We start from the raw sequence: 23834 nt of genomic DNA, 5'->3' as shown, positions 1-23834 counted from the left end.
GGAGCTCAAGGCTCAGCTAATTAAGAATTGTGCATAGGCTTATTTAGGTCACACCGTTTGTATCCGATTTCATTCGGATCATTTAACGTTCATCACAGCCTATAAAGTTTTTTTAATGACGGGTTAGATTGCACGTTCGTGACAATAAAATACAAAAATTGTTTTGAATAATACTATGTTAGGTAAATAGTTTGGGTTGCCCAGATAAACAGACGCGAAGGATCTGAATTCGTTGGAATTTGGCCCTACTATTTGAGGTCAAATTCCAGAGTTTTAGGGAAAGCCAAAGCAAAGACGTCTTCTATAACAAATTTTCTTCTAATGTGAGGTCTATATGGATTATACATATATAGACCTCTATTTAAATACACATCGTAGAAATTACTTTCCGAAGTGTGCGAGTTAATTACACGGCCGGGTAAACGTGGAGGATTCTGACAGCTTTCATTATCATTAGCGGAGATGTGGTTCCGTCTGATTTCCGTCGCATTTCCTTTTGTAGGGATTGTAGTCACGTAGATACTGTACGTTGTACGGAGTCCGTATTTTCCAAGAACGGATAGAGCCCTTGGGTACTGTTATCCGAAATTTCCGTCCTTGCGGTAATAACAATAACATCGCTATTATCTATGGGAAGCTACCTCCAACGAAAACAGATATAAACAACAGTATTTAGTGTACTATTAGTAGCGTTACTTATCCTTGGTTCCTTGGCTCGTGGGTTACCTAATCCGAACTAGCTTATCGTCTAACGCTAACAGATTTTTGTATCCATATTTATGCTTGTTCAACCCGATCATCTTAATGGCGAAATATGTTGAGCTGGGGTTAATTCTTAACAAGTTTGGATAGAGAAAAGTGGAAATCGGGAAAACCTTGACCTGAAGTGGGGACACGACTGTGAATAAATAAAAACAATGGAACATAACTTCATGTGAAAATTCACTGCTGAAAAGGAGCTGTGACCTCCATTCTTATTTTGTCTTGTCTCAGAGGAAATCAGAAAGGTAATGACGCTACTAAGTGATTACTTAGGCATGTATTGTTTTTGTGAACATAGAAAAACTGTGACTAAGTAATTAAAAAAAAAGATAATGTTTTTCGCTTGTTACTAACTACTACCGACACCAGTTTGGTATTTTTAGACACTACTATGAATTAAACGAGTATCTTACTTCATTTGAAAGACTTTCCAATAATCGATTTCTGGCAAGCTGGTCACTTTAATATGTTGTCATATCAACTAATCACTGTGACTGTGATAGAATGACACCATGACTTAAAGACAATCACTGCTTCAAATGAGATTTGACAGGGAAATCACTTTTGTATAAACTAGAGAATAAGACACTAGCATTAACCCGACTTGATATGTTAAGATATCGAATTCTAGCTACCGAGAATCGTTTCGTGCGAAAGTCTATCGATCGTCCTAGCAGGTGATCGCTCCGCCGTAAACAGTTAATTATGCACAAGACCTACGCTAAGAAGGCCAGGGGATCAATTTAAAGGGGTGTGTCTTTTGAGCATCGTTATTTTACATAACCCATTAGCATCGACTTTGAGTACAAAGGATTAGTATTTGCAATAAGAAATCTTTAAAGACTATGTTAAGAATGTATATTTAAGACCCAAAAAATTAACAGAGTGATACTCGATCGTTTCTCAGAACGATAAACGGGAAAAGTCTGCTATTTCATAAATGAAAATTGTTCTAATAACGATTGAAATAATTAAAGTTTGCAAGTACTACAGACAAGTTGGTAATCATAACAGGCTAGCTGAAATCAAAACATCAGGTTTAAAGACAAGCTTTGAAATAACAAATCGTACTGTATCAGAAAAAAGTTAAACAACGTTGTTTAGGAAAAGGCTTAAGGGGAACAAAAAGAGTGTAAATGGGGCATTACACGATACCGCAAACCAAGGATACAAGATACTCTACACAAATAAGGTCGAAAATCGGCCGAACAAATGTAAATGCAAAACCTCATTCTGAATAAACGATCGGAGACAAACCAACCTTATCCCATTAAACCGAACAAATACGTATTTTTATCGACTACAACCAAAATTTTCATTTGTATCGAATGACAAAGAAATAAAAGTGAATAAATTCGATGCATGATGTCTGTGAGTCACCGCCACCGCCGAGGTCAGCCGCGGCGTCACTTTCCACAGTGCCTTCAATTCACTCCCTTATACCTACTTACTTGATGACTAACATTTAGATAGCATTTGATTAATTATGCTGATCGATGAATACAAGTAATGATGCTACTCGATAGAGGTTTATAACTAGTTATGATACATGTTTGGAATCATATTTATGTTTGTTTGAAAACTAATCATAAGTGTCAACATCAATCAAGAAATACTAAGAGATATATCATTTTATACGTAGTTGCTATTACTGGCAGGTGTGATAAATGGTCTCGAAGTTTTTATTAAATTGTGTTTTTATGTTTCTTCTAGCTCAATACTGTAGATGGATGTATGGAAGCCGTGTTTTGTTTATTTTTGAGAATTAACTCCCGTTTAAGTTTCCATACGGTAACCAAAAATGCAAAAACTAGGGAAAATGCTGAGAGTATATGTCAGCTTAAAACTGAACTAGTTATTAGAGGAAAATACATTCCCACTCACAAAATCTTTGAACATGAAAAAAACAAAGGCCTGCAAAAATGGAATAACGATTTTTCCCCGAATCCAACAAAGATTTGGATACATTCGAGGTTAAAATATCCTACGATAAGTCAGTACAAACAAAACTATCGCTAAGCGAATTTTATCTGATAAAAATGATATTGATAGTACAGCTGCAGACAAAATATATGAAAATGTACTGGTATATCTCATAGAAGTAGAAATCTTTCGCCGCCAAGCCAGTCATTGAACTGTGAGCAACGACACCGCAAGGTTAGGGTCAAAAGGGCTCCAGCAATTGAATTATGTACTTTATATTGCTTAGATGTACAGTACGATGTACTCTCTACTCAATTGTTTTATTGCTATTAGTTGTTTATGATGACCGTTAGTTTGTTTATTTATATATTTACTATTTAAGTACACACAGAGGACTCAAAATTCTAATAGTAATTCACAAAGGTACTGCTTATTTTTAAAAGAAAGTTCTTCCAACAGACCAGCGATAAGAGAATTTGAAAAGTAATTGAGGCAACAGTTTGCAAAATTGCAATTTAAGAGTGCATTAACAATATCTTAACTAATAATAGATACACATATAGTGACATATAAATAGAAACAACATTAAATGGAAAGATAGTGTTCCTTCACTCTTCTTAAGATATAAATTGTTGGTGAGTTACTGATCCTGGGAGGCAGTGAGCTCCACAATATAACTTGTTTATTGGCTATAGTAATTTTATACAGATAATTTTAATCTTCTTTTCTCATGGTTATTGTATCGTGAAAGACGATAATATTTTTTTTAACCAACTTCTGTAACGGAGTTAATTTTATCGATGTTAATAAAAGTTCTTTATGATCAGCAATTAATATGTAATTGTATGCCACGACTGCCTTTTCTTACAAGATTTCCCTTAAACCCTCTCTTCGTTCTTTATGACATAAAGTAACTCGAAAATGATGAATGTACTAATGTGGCTTATTTATTTTGCTTGAAAAAATACAAGCTAGAGACACAAACGATGGTGACATAATCAATATTTTGAAAGAATATAACAACAACAATCAGCCCTATATTCTGAAAATAATAAATCCGATAAACAGAGCCCAATTGTTTGCTAAGCGTAAACTATAGTACTTTACGAAAACAATGGGTAATAATCCATATTATGAATGGGGAAGATGTTGTCAAACAATATTTATTATTACTGGCCTGAAATATAATAAAGGGTTACGCACAATAAGTCTTTGAAGTTTTCGACAAAGAACGCGTCATTCGTCATAGAATTGAAATTATGATCGCAAATTATTAAAACGAGACAATATTTGGAGTTGAATTTAAACTTATATAGGTGCGATAGTTCAAAAAGTTTTTTTAACAAAGCTCTAGAAGAATAATAATCTTCCCCAGACTGTATTTTTGTAAAGAATAGAAGCCTCTATTGCATTGGAATAAAATATTCTGAGTCGTTATACGGCGACTTTCGAAAGCAGGTTGCATGAAAGGGCAGGTTGACTGACAATCTAGATTGTAGACATTCTAACGAAGTATATAGTATAATAAAGAAAGAATTTTATTGATAAATATTAAAGAGTATAAGAACATCAGACGTAATATGCACAAATGAGACTTCGTATCGAATCATTACCTGAATGCATAATTATGTCACTGTAAAAACCTATTGGTTCATTTAAGGACTCATCTGTAGATCTCATAATATAGAACTGTATCGCGTTTTTGCCATTTGAATTTAGTTAAATACCAAGTGAATGGTCGTAAAGGTCTGCAAATTAACGATGTCCATACTTCATAGCACGGTTTGGACTTTTTCCATGAAACGTTGCTAAATCTTAGGATTTACTGTTAAACTTTGTGTCAGGATTTAACAGTGACATATGTAATAAAACATTTTGATAACAAAAAGCTTTAGCCATCAAGAATCTCAAAAAATTCACAACGAGTTTATAATATATGGAACAAGTTGAAAGCAAGTAAAATTACGAACAGTAATGCAATAGATTAACATACATAATTACGACCGAACCCAGAAATAAAGTTTTATGATAAAATGGCAACAGAGCGGGCGGGGCAAGGGTAAAAGGTGTTGCATAATAGATGTAGCATTCTCATAGCGTGTTGTTCGGTGCCGTGGTTTCTAGCAAGGACTTGGAACAACAGACTTTTTGGACCTAAACAAAATAAATACAGGCAGTATATTCGTTCCGGCTGTACATTGGAAGAAGATTCAAATGTCTGTGTCAATTGCTGTCATAACTAATATTATCTTTGCCTCTGGCCAGCTTATTAGGCATCTTGAGTGTAATTCAGATTTTACCTTAAATATAACCATATTTCACGGGATGCCTTGTTCTTATTCCAATTAATTCAATGTGTGAGGCATTTTATATACAGTAATTTACTCATCAATGATTTCCAATGAATATTCATTTCGAACCGATTATTTAACTAGTATAAGTACAAATAAATATGTATGTATGTATTATGCAAAGTGAGGTAATAAAAAATAGCTGTTGCTGATTCTGTTACTTGGGATGCTATATTCTATAAATAATAAATATGTGGTTTTAAAACCGTGTGTTAAAAGCAACCTGCTGCAAGTAACAACCCTTAGGAATATTTAATATCGTCATATACACCACTCCCTTTTGGCAGACAAAGGGATAATTATGCCGTTCCCGTATGGCCAGTTGTAATTGAATGGGTTTTGGGGGGTGTTAAGCTTACACGTTACTGCAGTTGAACTTAAATGTCCTGCTAATGGTCAGGGAATGCCGGCTAAAGGGGTCCCTAATACGGTTGTGGTTTCGCTAAAACACGTTTGAGTCGACGCCTGGTATAATCATATTTTTATTACAGTAGTACCTAGTAGGGTGATTATGTGGATTTCTTCTTCGTTTCGGCTAGAAAATTTAATAGTTAGTTATCTCATTTAGAAGCTCAATATGTAGTTTAGAGATTGGCCAAAAGCCAGTCAATAAGGATGAGGGCAAAATTTACTAAAAACGTGCACCGAATGCACCGGCTTTGTGAATTGTATAAAGAGAAGATGATGATGAAGATCTAAGATACTTACTTTGTATTCGTCGAATTTGAGGACAAATTCTAATATTTCTGCGAACTGTTTGACCAGGGCTTGCTGCTGTTCCAGATGCTGTGTTGGACTCATTGCACCTCCTACTAATGAGCCGAGCAGTCGTGGAACAACCTGCGAACAAAGGAACTCTTCGTGAATATACTTCAAGAAAGTAGACGGAAGTACTAAAACTAGTTTGTAACAACTTTAGTAATCTTAAATAGTTTATTTGCGTGAGGATCCTCTTCATGATTATTAAATTTACATTATTATTCAGTTCGTTAACCTCATATTATAGCGTCTTAAATTTAACATACTTGGTCAACAAACAAAATGTGAATATTGGGCATTTACGAAGTAACTTAAGAAGAAAAGTCAATAATCTCAATTAGACCAATAAAACGCCACTACATCAGCTCAAGAGAAACTTTAATTACGCGAAAATCTCCATGATAAACAGCTCTATTTTGCATTACTCGTAGCTAATTAAAACCAGATACGCCAACAAAGCGCTTCGCAAAGTCAAAAGAAAACGTTTTTCATTTTCCCCGTTCATATTAAAGCCGGTACTTTATGCATTGTGCGCCGTTTTTAACGTCCAAATAAGCATGGCACGAAAGTGGAAAACCCACAAACTGTGCACTGTTATTGACAGGTATTGTTACGATATTACTGGACTGAAAATAGACACTAAGAGGAAAATATCTAGACAGCTACGCGAAGGAGTGTATGTTATATTCAGCGGTAAAACTTCTATGCGCCAAGTACAATCCCCTGAGAGCTACAAAAGTACGTGCTTTTTATTCAAGGCGAGCTGAATCGTCTGGAACTCCAGAATATTGTATGGACATTATCATACATTCTCGGAAGCGTGATAAAACAAGATGCTTTTACTTTGGTTACGAAAAATATCAAAATTACGATGAGATGGACTTAATAATCCAGAAAATCGTCTTAAGATATTTATTTGATGTTTTACGAGATCATTACGGTTTCCGGAGTGGAGTGCGCTCTACTGAATCGATTTATTAGGTCAGGTTATGTTATCGATAGGTCGTTGATCGTCGTTGCCAATCGGGCGATCAAATGCGTAAAGCTAGGCTATCGGTATTGTGTGACAGCACTAGCTATAAACTGGAGCCATCGTGAACTGTTTTCAAACAAAGTCAGGAAGCGATCGTTTTCAGGCGATTAGTCTGCATCGGTCTGTTATTGGTAAGGGAACGAATGTTACCGATTATTTTATCATTGCCCTCGGTTCCTGTTTCCTAAGCGACCCACTCTGCCAGCTTATCTGCATTTCACATCACGTCATGCGCTTCTGTTTATGTCCTATCAATGAATTATGTATTTCCTTGCTGAAACTTTTCTGCTATGATGAAGTTTTATGGGCTGACTTAATGCGCTGTATAACCAGTCGCTAAATGGAAATGTTGACTGTTTAGCTAGTGCATCCATTGAATATAACAACGCTTTTCAGTTAAAGGCGACATTTTAACCCCTGTTCCTTGAATGAGCTTTTGACATAAGTATACCTAATAGGGAAAACATAATGTTTAAAATGAGGAAAACTGCCGTAAATAACACTTATTAAATAACATTTAGATACGTAATTGAATTTAAAAAAAAAAAATATTCTGAAAGATTAATAATTCAAAAGATATTACAATCGCAATGTTATTTATTGCTTCCCGCCCGTTCCTCACAGCTTGGAGTAATCGTTGTTTAATACTCGTACTTTATACTTTGTGTCAAGAATAATCAACTTGCCGACAGGTAGTTTGACGGTTATTACTTTGAACTTGTGCATCACGCTATGAATGTCAAGCAGACATTGAGTAATTAAAAGGCCCTTTTTATTCTTCCCCCTTCCTCCCCACCCCATATTATGAAGTATCACATAATGTATAAATCACCATTGTTAAAAAGCGGGGTTACGTGTATTATGAAAATGAGAGTGGGCGGTGTAACCGTGAACAGTGTCGCCTACGGTCACGCGACCCAAACATAACTCCTGGATTTATTTCCTAGATAAGTCATACGCTTTTAGATTAGCACTAGAAAATGGATTGACCTCAACCTTTTTAGCACCAACGACCTAAGTTATTATGCAATTGTAACATACGATAATTATGTTCACGAATGAAGTAATTATGTTAAAGTGCATAAAAGCAACGATAGCATCGATATATTTTTAAATACCCTTCCTTAAGACGACTTAGAACAATGGCTTTTTAATTCATGTAACAAAATTCAAAGCCTTAAGACATCATGAATAATGAACTTACCGGCACTTTAATCCACGACAAAATTAACATGTTTATCGCTAAACCGCGTGTCACACAAAAATAACTTTGTAAATAAAACACACTTCCGAACAAGCTTCACGAGTACAACGCATATATTAATTGCTGATTCATACAAATTAAAACGTGGTGAATCACGTGGCGAGAGGATGGCTCGTTCTTTTTTATTACGTTACCAGACGGGATATTTCTGGGATTCATCGAAGATGATGTAATACCGTATATGGATATTTATAAGTTCGCGACGCATACGTGTCAAGGAGGTCAAATTATCACGGGAAGCGCTCCTTTGTGCACCAAGGTTGGAATCACTGCGGAGTTATTGTAACTGACAGGTAAATTAGTCATTGGCACAGATACGGTAGGTGATAATATATCGGACTATGGATTTCGAGCATTCGAATCTCATCTCTATACATAATAGAGCACGCTATCTGTCCATTAAAACACTTAAAATTCAAGTAGACACTTGGTTTGAAAGCTGGAGCTCGCCAAGTCTCGTTGTATTTGTTACAATAGATAGTAACTACGTAAATAGCCAGCCTGTAGATGGTCGAGTGAATGCGGAAGGCAAACAACCGGGTTTTGTGGCACAATTTAGCGGAGGCCTATGTCCACTGGACTCGTATAGACTTAATTGAAAACACAGCATTTTTTAACAATCTGTGGGAGCTGAAGCCGGGTATATCGGGGAGATCGAGCACGAAGCTTTTATTTACCTTGGCAGGCCGAAGCAGTTAACAAAGGCAACGTTTTAGCTATAAAATTTCTTGGAATTAAATTTTACTCGCGTTTGAGTAATAAGTAACAGTATTTTCCGGTACTACGTGTTGGCAACGAAGAATAAACCGCAAGTGTGAAAAGGAAATGATTTTTTAAAACGGTATAACAAGTAAATATTGCATGAAACATCGTAATAATTAAGATATACCAAGTAGTAACAGGAACGATTACTTTAAATGATTGAATCCTGTACTTAATCGGCTTAATCAACCGCGACGAAACATTTGTCTGACTAAACAGTAATTTACGTCTTCTATCAATTTTTACGTCAAAATCGAGGCCAGCGATCGGTTAAGGGTCCCTTATAATAACAGGAAGGGTGACGTAACATCATTAAGCTTTCGCGAACAACAAGCGGCGAAGCACAGAAAAGCAAATTATTTGCAAGGCATTAAGCTAATGTGACGTTTAAGATGCAACCTCTATAGTCCAGTACAGTAAAGTTAAGTAAGAATGTATAAATTAACAGTAACAGTACAGATTGTACAAAAACCCCGCAGGCTTCAATTAAGTGATCATGCGAGTACACTAGCTGAACGCAGTAATTTAATTAACACCAGTTACTGACCAATTGCGAGATTTGAGCAATAAATTCCGCCAGATGTTCACTTGAGCTGAGCGAGCGAATGCGGGGTGACATTTAGAGTATTTATAGAGCATTACTTATCAAGATATATTATTACATGAGTTTGGATTTCGAAGAAAATCCCTAATATTGTGCGTTTCGTCATGAGGTAGAGAAAGGAGAAGAATTGCCAGCCATCTACCGGTAATAATATCGTAGTTCGATGAGCGGCCCGTTTGCAAAATCCAGGCATTAAAGCAATTGAGTTGGTATCGTTTATCGCAGCAGACTGCTGTAACTTATCAGGTAAGTGCACAGCAGTAAACGTTACGGTTTATATTGTATAATAACCATTTATTAATGTTTACTAGAGCGATGGAAGCATTGTAAAACAGTTCACCTTCTAACATTTAAACAGAAGTTCACATTCCACTTACTTCACGCTATTGCAACTAACTTTGCGATTTGAATTACAATTTATTTATAGTTATGTTTTATAAGAATAAATTGGTGTTACTATGATTTCTTTTTTTTACCTTTTTGTATCGAGACGAGACATGCTGCCACACATTATTTCATGCTTTCTGCATATCAATGTAATTTTCTCAACTTTTTTTGTTTAGAAGAATCTTAGTTAAATTACTCGGTGTAAACAGAAAGTATGCATTCCTATATCCGAGTGCAACGTACTCCATGCACCATTAACTTTGGTTCCACATCACGATCATCTGTCTCGTGGTTGCAGACAGCTATAAGGCCTGATGAATGTATGGGCTGTATGCCCACTGTGTCATGCTATCGACCAATTAGCATTTATAACGTTTATTAGGACATCTTCGTATTCATAATACACAGTTGGATCTTTTTACTCCTATCGAATACATAATGCAAGACTACTTCAACCGTTTTCTAACAGAACATTCCTTTTTGCAACTTCGTAATGGCGTTGAATATGCGTAATTAAAATTACTCAATTCGTATTAAGTAAACAATTACGTACAATTAAGGCGGGCAACGGCCCACGCAGAATTCAATGCATAACTTAGTCAAATTAATGAAATTCTAGTGAGTAACGCCCACATGCCAATATGTAAAGGCATTGCACCCACTAGGCGACATAACACTCAAACAATACGATATTATGGTGTGGCGGTACTAACGTGCCAATACTTGTGCCTAAGTTTGTACAGAGCGGTGCTTTGCGTGCAAAACACTCGTGTTGTGGACTTGTGGTCGAAGTTGGACGTGCTTACAGGGTGTTACATAAATTATCGTTGCAACCGAGACTTTCAAGTTGGCTTTCATAACATGCTGAAATATGAGTATTTTTATACGGGATTAACTCGGGATCCAGTACATTGTCGTCCGAACTTTGTGAATTGTAATTTATGCGCTATCATGACCTCCCACACCCGTTTTGACTGCTGTTGTTGACTGGCCGCTTACTTAAGCCTTCAAAGTAATTAAGAAAGGTTTATCTAGATTTCATCTTTTTGACGCTGTCATCGTCAAGATAAAACAAAACAGGCTCAGATTTAGAACGCTTTTCAAATTCTTTGTTCTACAGAAAATTCTTATCCATCCCATAACATAACATGGCTTCGTAGACAGATATTTCCAAGACAGATTGTTGTTTAAAGAAAACGCTTTATGATGTTATGGTATTTCTATGGAGGTTTACTGTGCAGGTGCAATCAAACAAGTATCATAGATACTTAAATACCGCCGGGCTTATTCACTTATGAATGACTAAAGATAATTATTGCGGCATGTGCGGCAGTGACAGAGCGCACAAGACCTTTTTATAGAATTTTAAAAAGGTCGGTATGAAAACGTACAATTAAGTGCGTTTTACTATTTGCGGACGTTTTGCACCTGCCAATTGTAGTCTGTGAAAAAGTATTCTTGATGTATGTATATGATAGTTGACAGGCAGATGGCATACTTGTCCAGGTTAATACATCCTTTAGTTAAAACACACCGGCAATTACTGCTTGCAAAAACAAGAACTGAATTCGTTATAATGAACGTTTTGTGGATCTTTATAAATACTTCTCCAAGAAACACAAGTGCCATTGTACGCTGGAATCTTGGTAAAGTTTGTCAAAACTCCTTACTTAACCAAGTAAAACGTATGCTGCTCAACAAAATGGTTTTTGTTGTGAAATTTAACTTTCAAGTTAGGCTTTTTAAACTCTAAACTTTTACCTTGAAGTTACCATAACGATGATAGCATTTCTCAATGCTTTCCTATTAACTTCAAGAGCATTTTTTTTTGAGATCTGAAAGTAAAATATTTCTTTTTATACTGTATTCGTCAAGCAATAATCACCAATTATAATTCTATCCTTAGAAATTGAGCCACAAAAAATAGAGGAAAAATGTCTAATACAGATTACTTTGGAAAAGTCGTCACAGAAACAGATACAATAAGGTTTTTGGGAAATTGGTTTTCATCGATAATTTTGCCCAGTGGCTTGGTTATAAATAGATTTCCCATCCAAGGATACCGTGCCCGAGCTAAGGGTATATTAACCACCTGCTTAACTTAATTATGGCAACTTGTATACTGCCAGATGGTCGGATGTAGTTATAATGGAGGTCTGAATGTGGTAGTTTAATTAGTCATGAATGATCCCAATTCAATAATGTAAAAGCATTACATAGCTACGTATTCGAAACTGGGGGAACAAAGCGTTCTGTCACAATTCCTAAATATACATTTATGTATTTATAATACATTATACAATACGTTGCTGTCTTCCGAACTTTTAGAGGCATAAAAACGGTGGTTCGGTCGCGGAATATTGTATGTCCCGTACGAGATATCACGTTGCGAAATGCCGCAGCGCGCCTTGCCGCACCGCGCCTAATAAGGATCCCTATTCAACAATATACCACGTCATGCCAGCAACAAAACGTAGTTTTGTCTCATTCGACCGAACGATTATCGAGGAGACAGAGAATGGCTGTGCATCCAAAACTCAGTACCTATGTTATTACTCATGTATCCTTGACGTTTGTTGTCATTGTTCTGACTAAAATGGACCGCTCCTTGCGGTTGGGAATGGCAATCTGGAGAATTACATATTGCAAGAACTATCAGCATGTTCGTGTTAGAGTGAGCTTTGTGGAGACCACTGGGAGCTAGGATAATGTTGCTTGGTATGCCGTCTACTTTCAACAGAGCAATCTACTTTTCCCGACCCAACAAAAAACTTGAATAAGCCCCCGTGCGATTTTTTTGAATCGCTAAATGTGTTCAGGATACACGAATGTATTAGCTGAAAGATAACACATTTATTTACAAAATAACTCATATAGATATTCAAAAGGGGTTACGTTATCGGTTGACTTTAGTTAATTAATTTAACACATGCTTGATTGAGTCAATCTAGTTATTTCATTATGTAAACATGCGCCATTTGTTATGAGGAAGGAAAAAAATAAATTTTCCTTAACATGTGAAATCATATCATATAACCGTTCTATAATTACAATTCTCTGAGCGCATAAGTGAAAAAAAGGGGCGCTTTATTGAGGTCTGAAAAAACACTCATCATAGTTCACCGGTATTGTCAATTTTTGGTAATACTATTAAATTGATATAATGCTTAAAATAAAATGTTACGAAGGGACACGGTTTGAAAATAGTCCTTGATTAAATATAATACTCATAATTCAATTCAATATCACGATAGTAACTAGGTATCAAACAATTGGTCCATAGTCTTCGTCCAGTCACAATACAGTCCTTATTAATTTATGTATTATAAATCAGAAGATCTAATAAGGCAAATAAATTGATGGTTCCATTGCCCTCGGAGGATGCAACATGTTTTATCTGAACATTCTCACGCGACTTCTATGTGAGTTGTGACCGTTTTGATTGGATGATTGTCACATGTAATGAGCGTGGGGTGACTGAGGTAAGCTGCATATTATAGTTATTTTGAGACATTTTTGTTTTATCATGTTACTGTTTGTTTTCGTAGCTGGTGAACAAAAGTATGGGTTATTTCACGAATGCCACGGATGAGATGGTATTGCAGACAACAAAGAGGCACGTTTAAGCTGGCTGGGCTTAGTGTATTTATTCTTTCAGTTTTCATATATTCTTTTGATTCGACGATCGATAAAAGATTAAATCGTAACTTCCTACTTGATTGTAAGAAACCCCTTAACGTCACACTTCGACTGACAGAAGTGTGCGTTAAAGAGACTGCGGCGGTATATTGATGATATGCACGAACCGTACGTTAGCCGGTAACGGTCAGCACGGTTTTACAGAGAAGAGGAACCTATTCACTATTGTATATCATGACGAGTGAAAATAAAGACAACTTTGATCCAAGAGTCCTGAAAATAAATAAGACTGATAGCCGAGTGGTTGAGGTCACCACGCCAAACCCACTATGCCTGACGTGTCGCGGCTTCGATCCCCGCGTAGGACAAGCTTTTGTGTGATTCACGAATGCTTGAGTCTAAATATCTTTGTGCCTTCAATGTTTTGAAACTCCTTGCGACATAAGGATTAATATCCATAATGCGGGAGACCTTGTTTGTAAAAAAAATATAGTCGGAAATACCCTCTACGAAGGTTGTCAATCCTTAGGAAAAGATGGTAACAGGTTCTGGTTTATCGTTTTTAAGAAATAAAGTCTTATTAAACAGAAAATAATGTTATATTGACTCTGTCAATGCCATGAATTAACCAATAGATAAGGCATATAAATAATTTGAAGGTACTTATTTTTTAACTTAGGTTTTCTCAAAGAAGTCTTAATTAGCTAGAACGGAACAAAGGCAAATGCAATAGAAAGTGCAGTCACCCCGTCATTATCGTTACGTAAATTGGATAATTAATAAGTAGAGCATTTGCTCTAATTACGCTAAAGGAAGCAACGTTAACTGTGTTGTATTAAACAAAATTATTGCAAAAGTAATTTAAATGTATTTTAAGACGTGACCTACATTCGAATTGTTGAGGTTAGATATAATTTTGATTAATTCGAACTGATTTATGTGTCCTGTTCCAATTTAAATACTTCTTTCATGAATATACGGTAGGTTCGCAAGCAAGATGCATTAGAATTGCATGAAGCAGGAATGGAACATTTCTACTACCTTAAATACTATATAGTAATACTATAATAGTAATACTAAATAGTAATGCTATAATACTAAATACTATAATAGGCGTTATTGTTCAAGGTTCGTCAATCTTTAAAAATTCACAACGTATTTTCTACTCTTAACATGATTGCAGAAAAGGTTAACGAGATCATCAAAATGATTGAATTTCCCTTCGCTTCATTGAAGGAAGCCGAAGGCTGAGCAAAATGTTTTCTCCTGAAACTAATCATGAGGTAAGTCGAAAATATTTTGATAAAACTATTTTCTAATAGAAGTCTATTACATACACTGAATATTCCGTCTAATAAAGGAGCACAATGTGGGTGGCTTAGCCGACTAGATCTTATTATTACCACTTTGCCATTACCAACGCCTTAATAACAAAGGGTTACGGTTCATTTTCGTAAATCCTTTTTACCACAGACGTGTATTACACCTTGAACTAGATGTGACCTGTTGATACATTTATTAGAGCTATTTATTTAATACTTCAGTCTCATCTTTCTTTTAGGCATACTCAACTTAGAGTACTAAAGAGAATAGATTTAGTTGGTCGTGAATATCTTTTGCAATAATCAGCATTGGAACTATATCATAATAACACCATTACAATAAAAATTGCTATGCTCTGTTATGCGAATTTTATTCAGTAGGTTACTAATAATAAAGAATCAGAATATATTTTGAGCTGATTTGATAGAGAATTGTTGTGGGATTAATATTGTCTACTCAGCGTTGCCTTAAGTATTTTTGTGATAAACCATTACTAGCATAAGCATGTACAACACAGTTTTCAACTGAAGAAATAGTTTCTGTTTATGGATAACTGGCTGCAAATATTTCTTTCAACAAACAAGCAAGAAAAACAACTATTTCTCTCATTGTGTTGTTATAGATCGAAATACTCAGACTATATTCAAGTAAATAATGTTTATGCGATTATAAACACGCGTATCTTTTGTATAATGAGTCTTAATGGTTACGTAATAGAATCTACGTTGAAATAACTCGATTTCGTTAAATTAGTCTGATTCATGCACTATATTTCATTAGGTGTTACACAAATTGTTGCCGAGATTGAACCAACCAAGGATATCATGCAATAACTTTTCATATTAACTCATGTCGGTAAATGAAGTTGTTTTGGTTTTATTAACGTATTTCAGGGTGATTATAGATTTTTCTTCGTATGTAATATTTCCGTGGTTAAAGGGTTTTGGGACTCGGGCGTGGAATATTTAAGTTTATTTGATTTTGTTTGGCATCACATTGTTTAATTCGTTCGTCGAAAAGTTTAAACATGATCAAGAGGATACTTATTGACTTCATTATTTCGAGTTGATTGCATTGAATAATTATTTTTCAAGCCGATTGAAACTTAATAAAGTCGGTAAACAACTTGCAAGCACTTTTATAATTAGCTGCATTTACACAAAGTCATTCATTAAACGTGGAATAAAAATAAATACAAAATATTTATAAGTTCCTACTATTATTGTAACATTTAAATACATAATGATAACAAAACATTGATTAGTTTGTCATTAATTATTATTTTTAGTATTGTTTGGTGACAGGAAATTTAGGACAACGCCCTTTTTTGGTAGATGCGTTGGAAACCATTACGGCCGCTTTACATCCTGTTAATTGTTGATAAAGTGACATTGTCACAGCGTCTTCTTGTAACCTAGATACGTTAAGACTGAATTTTATATTGAAAACTTCTATTAGACCTCTTAAGAATGCGTGATGTTTATGTTCAGTATGCTATTGACTGATTTATAATGAACAATCAGGTTAATAACAATCAGCAATAACGAGGCATTTTTCTGTGAAAGATTTTACAAAATCGGTTCAGTAAATCCTTAGATTATCCGCTACAAACGTCACAAACTTTTACAATATTATTGATTGTCTCAGTATTATTAACTTTTTATTTTATTTATTTTATTTTATTTGGGAAAACAAACAATTGTACATTGTATTATACATCGAGATGGTATTTAACGTTTAGATAGATGAGGGATGCGAAGAGAAAAATAGGAAAACTCAATACTTAATAATCGGTAAAACTTAACTAATACGATGATAATGATATGTTCACATTAATTAAAACTTTTACCCGATGGGCAGATGTTATTCGTATTGAATCGTTCAAAACATCGATTTCCCAGCCATGTTTTGAGTATGAGTAACACACCCAATAAGGAGCGAATGTTATACGTTTCGCTGCGTACCGGAAACACGTACAATATGTGCCTAAAAGATACTCGCCAGTCTGCCTGCTGAGAGCCGAGTGCTACCGATTGTGTACGTCGATCTAAACGGACGTTTTTATGTGTGTATCCGGCCGGCAAACCATCTGAATATTACTTCACAATTTATATATTACAAGGCTACACAACCTTGGAAGTGTATGAATAATTTTCTTTAGATCTTGCGAACTGTAAAAGACAGGTTTTTGTGTCTTTGCAAATGTATAATCCCGAATTTTGTAATCTGTGAGTCACTGAGGTTGCGGAATCATTCCATTGTCATACTAAAAATGGAGTCACATTTGGGACAAATTTTGATCCCATGTGCGGATTCTATCGGCAGAATTGCTATGGCAGAATATCATAGACTAAAGTGGAAAAGTTGACCTTTATATGTACAGTACGTAAGCTCCTACACTCAATTTGTTAGGGCAAAAGAAAAGGAAATTTAAAGGAGACGGGCTTTCCCTATTTAGTGAAAAGATATCGATTCGTGTCATCGTTGTGGTTAATACAATCCTTATGATGATGCTTAAAGATTTCCAATATGTCAATGCGAAACCAGTAGTCATTTAATGACGATGGAAAACATAGCTGAGAATACGATAGGTACCTATTTAGTGTCAAGTTTCTTTACACACAATACCTTAGTATAGTATGTAGGCATTATTTACATTTCTATAAAGTATATCTCGCGATATCATTTATCACAGAGCGACCGCAATGAATGTCGTCCTCCACAATCGGAATAAAAACCTAATCAATCTGAATACGTACGAAGGTTGTAAAGCGGTTACAGAAGACCCATTTTCTTCTAAACTTGGTTTAAATATACAATACTTTTTATAGTAACTAGCTGACCCAGCAAACGTTGTTTTGCCGAATATTCTTTTTCTAGTTGTATGTATTTTTAATGCCACATTATAGAAAAATAAAAACAAATAATTTCGTACAAAAAATAAAATTATTATTTTTTAGTGTGAGCAACCCTTATCACTTAGGGGTATGAAAAAAGATGTTAGTCGATGCTCAGACCTACTGAATACGCATATAAAATTCGGTAAAAATCGGTCAAGTCGTTTCAGAGGAGTACGGTAACTAACATCGTGACACGAGAATTTTATATATTAGAAGATTAGTCTATGATGTCTCGCCGTCTATAAGAGCTATCGTAGTTTATACTGAGCATAGTTGAGTCATGATTCCAGCTAAGAAACTTGATAAAGACACCACACCTCTTTGGTGACGTGTCACGTCTCTAAATGGGGGAGTTGGCTGTCAACGTTACTGTGAATACATCAGACTTGTTCAAAGTCAGGGCTACTGGAACGCTGAACGCGTAGTTACTATAATAATTACTATCATCGGTCATTAATTGAAATAGCTGTATTTGTGATGGCTTCTCCAGTCGCTACAGGGAAAAATAAGTTAATAAGCAAACGCATAAGAACTATGAATAATGATGTATTTATTTCGTAAGTATTGGACCTATACCAAGAAAAATCTATGTATGAATGATCAATGAGCTTGTCAATGTTTACCTTCTGTTTTAGTCTCCTATACAATGCATGCAAACAGTGGGTGGTAACCTTTTAACACGCGTGTTTAGCGTGATGCCTTCACGGTATAATAGACACCCTCCTTTTTATTATTTAACGCTATTTATATTTATATCGTGTGTTTTCAACCACATCAAACTCATTAGGGAGCAGGGAATTCATAATTATAATTAAATTAACACAATGATCGATGCAGTTTTAAAATAATGTACTTTTAATTTTGTAACGGATACAAGCATTTTTGCTCGCCAAACAAGTTTGGACGCACAAAATTAATTATTTATGTGAAAAACACATATAATAATATTATTATTACAAAACGAGGAAATGGGATGTTTTCCCCACAAAACCGCCAAACAGTATAATAAAATAAATGTTAACATGCAATGATATCTCTATAGCGGGCATTAGGCGAATCGGAACGACTATGTTAATTCCGAGTAGTGCGAAATAGGTATTGTTTAGGTAATTTCATTTGAATTAGATTATGTCCGCTTTGTGCTCGAGTATCGTGGCATTCTCATTTAAATCACGTTAATTGATGTAAGCTTGATCTTAACGAAGAGATTGTCTGACCTATACAATCAGATACACCTACCTCGGTGAAGCACTATTCAGATTCATATTTCTTAGACATCAAAGCGTCTTTTAAGCGACAAATCAAATTTACGTTATTTCAAGTGCTCTTTTTCGCGGCTACGTTACTGCTATGCTATGCTATGCAAGTATGCAACACTGCATAAGCCCTAAGCTATCTCAGATGTCTGTTAAAAATCGTAACATGATAGCAGATTATAGACTGTCAGCAAGTTACCTTTATTTTTTCATTGTTGATAAATATGATCGATAAATACCTGGGTATTTTGTAAAGGCTGTCGCGTGTTCTGTTTTTATATTTGTTTCTTTATTTCATATTCTTTAATTCATTTTTTAATGTTTTAAAATTCTTGGAGTGTATGTACTCGAAGTTTACTTTGCAAACCTCTGGGTGATAGACTTCTTGTAGTGTCAAGTTTGTGTGTTTAGACTTAGCCTCCACCTACATTGTTTTGGTTTCTTTACGTAAATACAATCTATACGAGGATAGAGTGCGGTAGAAGCAACATTGTGTTACATTTCGCACGATGAATGACGAGAACCGGAAGGCTAATACCAACCCACAGACAAAAATAAGGCGGCAAGCGGTCTGCTTTGATTTGAGAACATGTTAATGGTTCATTCTTTATTTCATGAATATAATTGAGAAATAATTATTATAGTTGATGAATCAGAGCACTAATTACCGGAAATCCAGGCGTTTTTTTTTTTAAATCGAACATTGCGATATTATAGGTCTATGCGAAAATACCAAAGGCTTATTTCTAGACTGTAAACAAGACATACCTTGAAGATTTGCGTTTTGGTTAAGGATAATGTTTATTATTATTAATTTATTTTAAAATTAAACAAAATATTTCTTACGTTAATTTCCCTAAAACCAGTTTAGTTGGGTGACCCTAGTTAAGCAAATTAAAATTAATCACTATAATTACAATTAAATTCAACCAATGAGCTAATGAAGCAAATTTTTTGTGTGCATGCCTTGAAAATGCAGTTTTCCCTTAAGTTATAGTACTTATGTTACTAATTTACTTCAAAAAATAAATAAATATTATTTAAGCATAATTTTACATGTGGTATGCCAATAATATCTAGTTTATAAAAAGTAAAACTTGATCTAAGAGGAACCAATTCTACACAGTAATATTCCCAGAGGCAGAATAAAAGTTTAAATTAAAAAAAAATTGGAGCTCTTGAATTGACTCCAACATACATTTCATTTTTTTTTAATAATTGGAATTTTTAAAACTATTATATAGTGTTGTAAGCTAGTAATAAATATTGTGAATATTTCCATATGCACTTGATAAAAATTGTTTTGTGTTTGCTTACGGCTTTATCAATGTGAGAACTTATCAACGTGACATCAGCTATCTTATCACAATTATCTAAGCACTATACAGGATGCGGCATTCACGAGATAACGCAATGAGACTCACGTGTTTTAATATTTAATGTTTACATGATTTTATTTTTATGATGCGGTAACTGTATTAGTATTGCAAAGTGATATCAGCATTTTGTGTTAATGAGAGTTTTTAATTAAGTGTATCGGAAGAATTTCTTAAATTTATGTGGGTAAATCAGTTTGTTATGGTTTATTTAGTTTATATATTAATTTCATAGTAATCAACATTCCATTTTATTTTACTTTTGGAGCGGAAAGGAATGCTTTATATATATCTTAATAACTGTGTTATGCCCCTTGTATTACCACAACTATCTTGCTAAGTATAAATTATATAATTTACGAGGTACCCACATAAACTGCAAAAGTGACAGTTGTGATATCACAAATAATACATTTATGAGATAAAGAGTAGGATCGAGTGAGGTGTTAGTGATGTACGTGTTGTGTGTGTGAGTGACGTACCCGCTGCAGCTGCAGGGAGTGGTTGTAGCAGCGCAGCAGCTTGTCCACCAGCGGCCGCACTGCGCGCCACGCTCGCTCCTGCGACATCCGCGAAGGATCTGCTATCGCCTCTCGTATCTCTCTCCCCGCACCCTTGTAACACTGTATCTCTTCTAATATCTTCTCCGAGTCCAACAACACTCGCTGAACATCCTCGTAAACATCGCGCTCAGTATCCGTGGGCGCGGCGTTCTCGAAATCCAAAAAGATATCGTAACGCGGCGACGAACAACAATTCGAGTCGTCCCGAGACAAAAGACTCAACAATTTCCCCATTGTAGATTAAATAAATCACAATTTATTAGAAAACTCTGCGCGATAGCGAACACTGCATTGCCTATTACATTAACAGTTTTAAAAATGTCACTTAAATGTTCTTTTATCACTAACTTTAAAGGTATAAATAGGAATTTTAAACAATATTTTAATGTTTTTCTTTCTTAATATTTAAATAAAACACGCCCAATTTGTTATAAATAGCAATAAATATAAAGTAGTTCACAGAACCTAACGCACACCACGACTGCGGCGGACCAACTGTCATGAAACGAAGACACAGTGTTGTCAGAACGAAGCGTTATCGATAGTAGTGTAAGGACAGTATCGATAATTCTTAACACGCAACCATGTTTTCATAAAAAGTGGTATTATAAAATATAGTTACTTATTATGTGCTTATTATATACTCGGTTACTCATTTTTATTCAATGAAGCATTTCATTCTTTCACTTCCTTTTTAAATGAAATACATTATAAGTGGCAAATCTTCTGCTAATCAGTGACTATAAAGAAAACATGAAACGAAAAAGAACTTTTACAGCTTTATTCTTTTTTGTTACGCTTTTTTGTACACAAAAACAGAACCTTTTTCAATCATAGCAACACCGACATTTTGTTTCTACGAGGTACGGTAACAATTTCATAGATGGCGCTGCTTTATGTGAGACAACCGCCACTACCGCTGAGCCTCCCAGTAACACTATTAGAGATGCGCCGAGTAAAACTTTTGCCGAGTAACGAGTACCGAGTTTTACTCGGCTCTTTCTTTTTTCAACCGATTACTCTGCCGAGTAACTCGGTTCAATCGAAAGGCGCGTAAACAAATGCAAACAGGTTTGCGCCGGTCAAGACGTCGGCTCGCGTTAAAAGAGGAATATGCTGTTACCAGAACGTGCAGAGATCCTTGTGCTCCTGCATCATAACTTAATTTGTTTAACTTTCAATATTAATTATTTTTATTACTGTTCTCATAGTTTTGTCTCATTACTCCTAAATCATTAACATAATTTTGATTTTATTAATTCAGATTTTGAAAGATTTCCTGAATTACTAATAAATATTTTTTGACTAACAATTGTTTTAATTATATTTACCCTAATATATAGCTCTTCTTAAAAAAAGTATACTCGTTACTCGGTATCAAATAACCGAGTTATTCGGCCGAGTTCGAGTATCAAAAAACCCGCCGAGTACGCAGAGTACCGAGTTTCAAACGTGTACTCGGCTCATCTCTAAACACTATACAATATTTATTTAACTTTTGCAAGTTAAATACTTGATATTTATTTAACTTGCATCTCTATTTAACTTTCTTTTTTGGTGTTTTTATTTGTATTCAATAATATTAAAAACATAATCGACAGATTTTAGGCTACTTAATATAAAAGTAGGAGCAACTGTTTAAGAACAGGTACAGTCAGGTATAGTTTGTTTCCATTTGAGTGCGTTGGTAACACAGATATTAAATTTGTATTGTGAGTTATATTTTATGCAATTCATACTTTCGGCAATAAATAAAAGACAATTAAGATGTCAGGCATTATTTATTTATTATCATAAGTGTATAACATCGACACATTGCCATTAAACATACGATTTACAAATAAAATTCATCTCTATAATATTTACAAAATCCTTTCCTCCTTGATACACACGTAATTGGTATTTTCTATACCTATTATGGCTAGTAACGCGTTTTATGAAGGGTTTTCAAAGATTAAGTTTCTACGGCCATTGCGGTTCAAATAAATGCTTGAAACAGGTATATTAACAAACGAAACATAAGTAGGTTAGTAGCGAGTAGGTTCTTACATACATAAAAACAATATATAAATAAATAAATAAATATATATTTAAGGGCTACCAGAAACCTGCCCATACAGGAAAAAAACCATCCAGCAAAGGGAATGATAGGAACAAGGTACATGACATAAAATTATGCAGAGTTTAAGCTATTTTTATAACAAAAACCAACAATTGCATTATAGATATGTCTCTTTCAAGAATTAGTATAAAGCCTAATGCCTGGTTGTGGCTGTTTGTCGAGCCATTATGGCGTTTGGCTTGGCTTGCATAGACAGCAATTGGTTCGTCAGACGCTTGAACGTCTAAATGCCAAAATACTAAAAGTATAATTAAGTAAATAGGTACACTGCATCTAATGTTTCACTAATTCATAACTTATCTACATTGATTTGTTATTCCTAAATTATCAGAGCGTCAAGTGCCACAGAAACTGAACCCTTACACCCTCCAAGCATGCCACTGAGCAATAATTAGGTATTATACTATCCCAGTAGTTCACAATATATCGAATAATATTAAATCAATAAATTCAAGCCCTGTATAAAACATTACCTACAGATTAATTAAGAGAAAAGTGGACAGAGCAAGATTAATAAACTGTATTTTATCAAATTATTTCTCTACCAATAAGAAAAGATATTCTATGAAACTTATTTAATATGTCGGTGACCGTATATTTTTAAAGATCAGTCTAACATTCGTTAAAAATTTACACTTTTCATCTAACTTTTTAAATTTCGTTAAGGCTACGGCCATAGACGTTTCTGTATCGCCCATTTGCTCGAGTAACACAAAACTGACATCATGAATAAACCTCTGTAATCTTAACTATTATTTATTCCTATATCCTTTGTGCAGCGGTTATTGATTTTAATAATGTCAACTCAAC

At 34.8% G+C, this 23834-nt stretch overlaps 1 protein-coding gene across 1 annotated transcript in view; it reads right to left on the bottom strand.

Moving 5' to 3' along the window:
• Nucleotides 1–21409, bottom strand: part of LOC113501570 (protein FAM49B) — a 34583-nt gene extending 13174 nt beyond the window's left edge. Inside the window, exons 1-2 of the mRNA XM_026882772.1 lie at nt 20822–21409; nt 5745–5876 (exon numbers count right to left, since the gene is read on the bottom strand). Of these exons, the coding sequence (XP_026738573.1) occupies nt 5745–5876; nt 20822–21136 (447 nt within the window). The 5' untranslated portion in view covers nt 21137–21409. The remainder of the gene's footprint in view (nt 1–5744; nt 5877–20821) is intronic.
• Nucleotides 21410–23834: the final 2425 nt, after the last annotated feature.

The sequence above is a fragment of the Trichoplusia ni genome, chromosome 15 (genome assembly GCF_003590095.1).
Source record: "Trichoplusia ni isolate ovarian cell line Hi5 chromosome 15, tn1, whole genome shotgun sequence".
In the NCBI taxonomy this organism is placed as follows: Eukaryota; Metazoa; Arthropoda; class Insecta; order Lepidoptera; family Noctuidae; genus Trichoplusia; species Trichoplusia ni.
The sequence above is the reverse complement of the archived record's forward strand: the minus strand, read 5'-3'. Positions and strand labels throughout refer to the sequence as shown.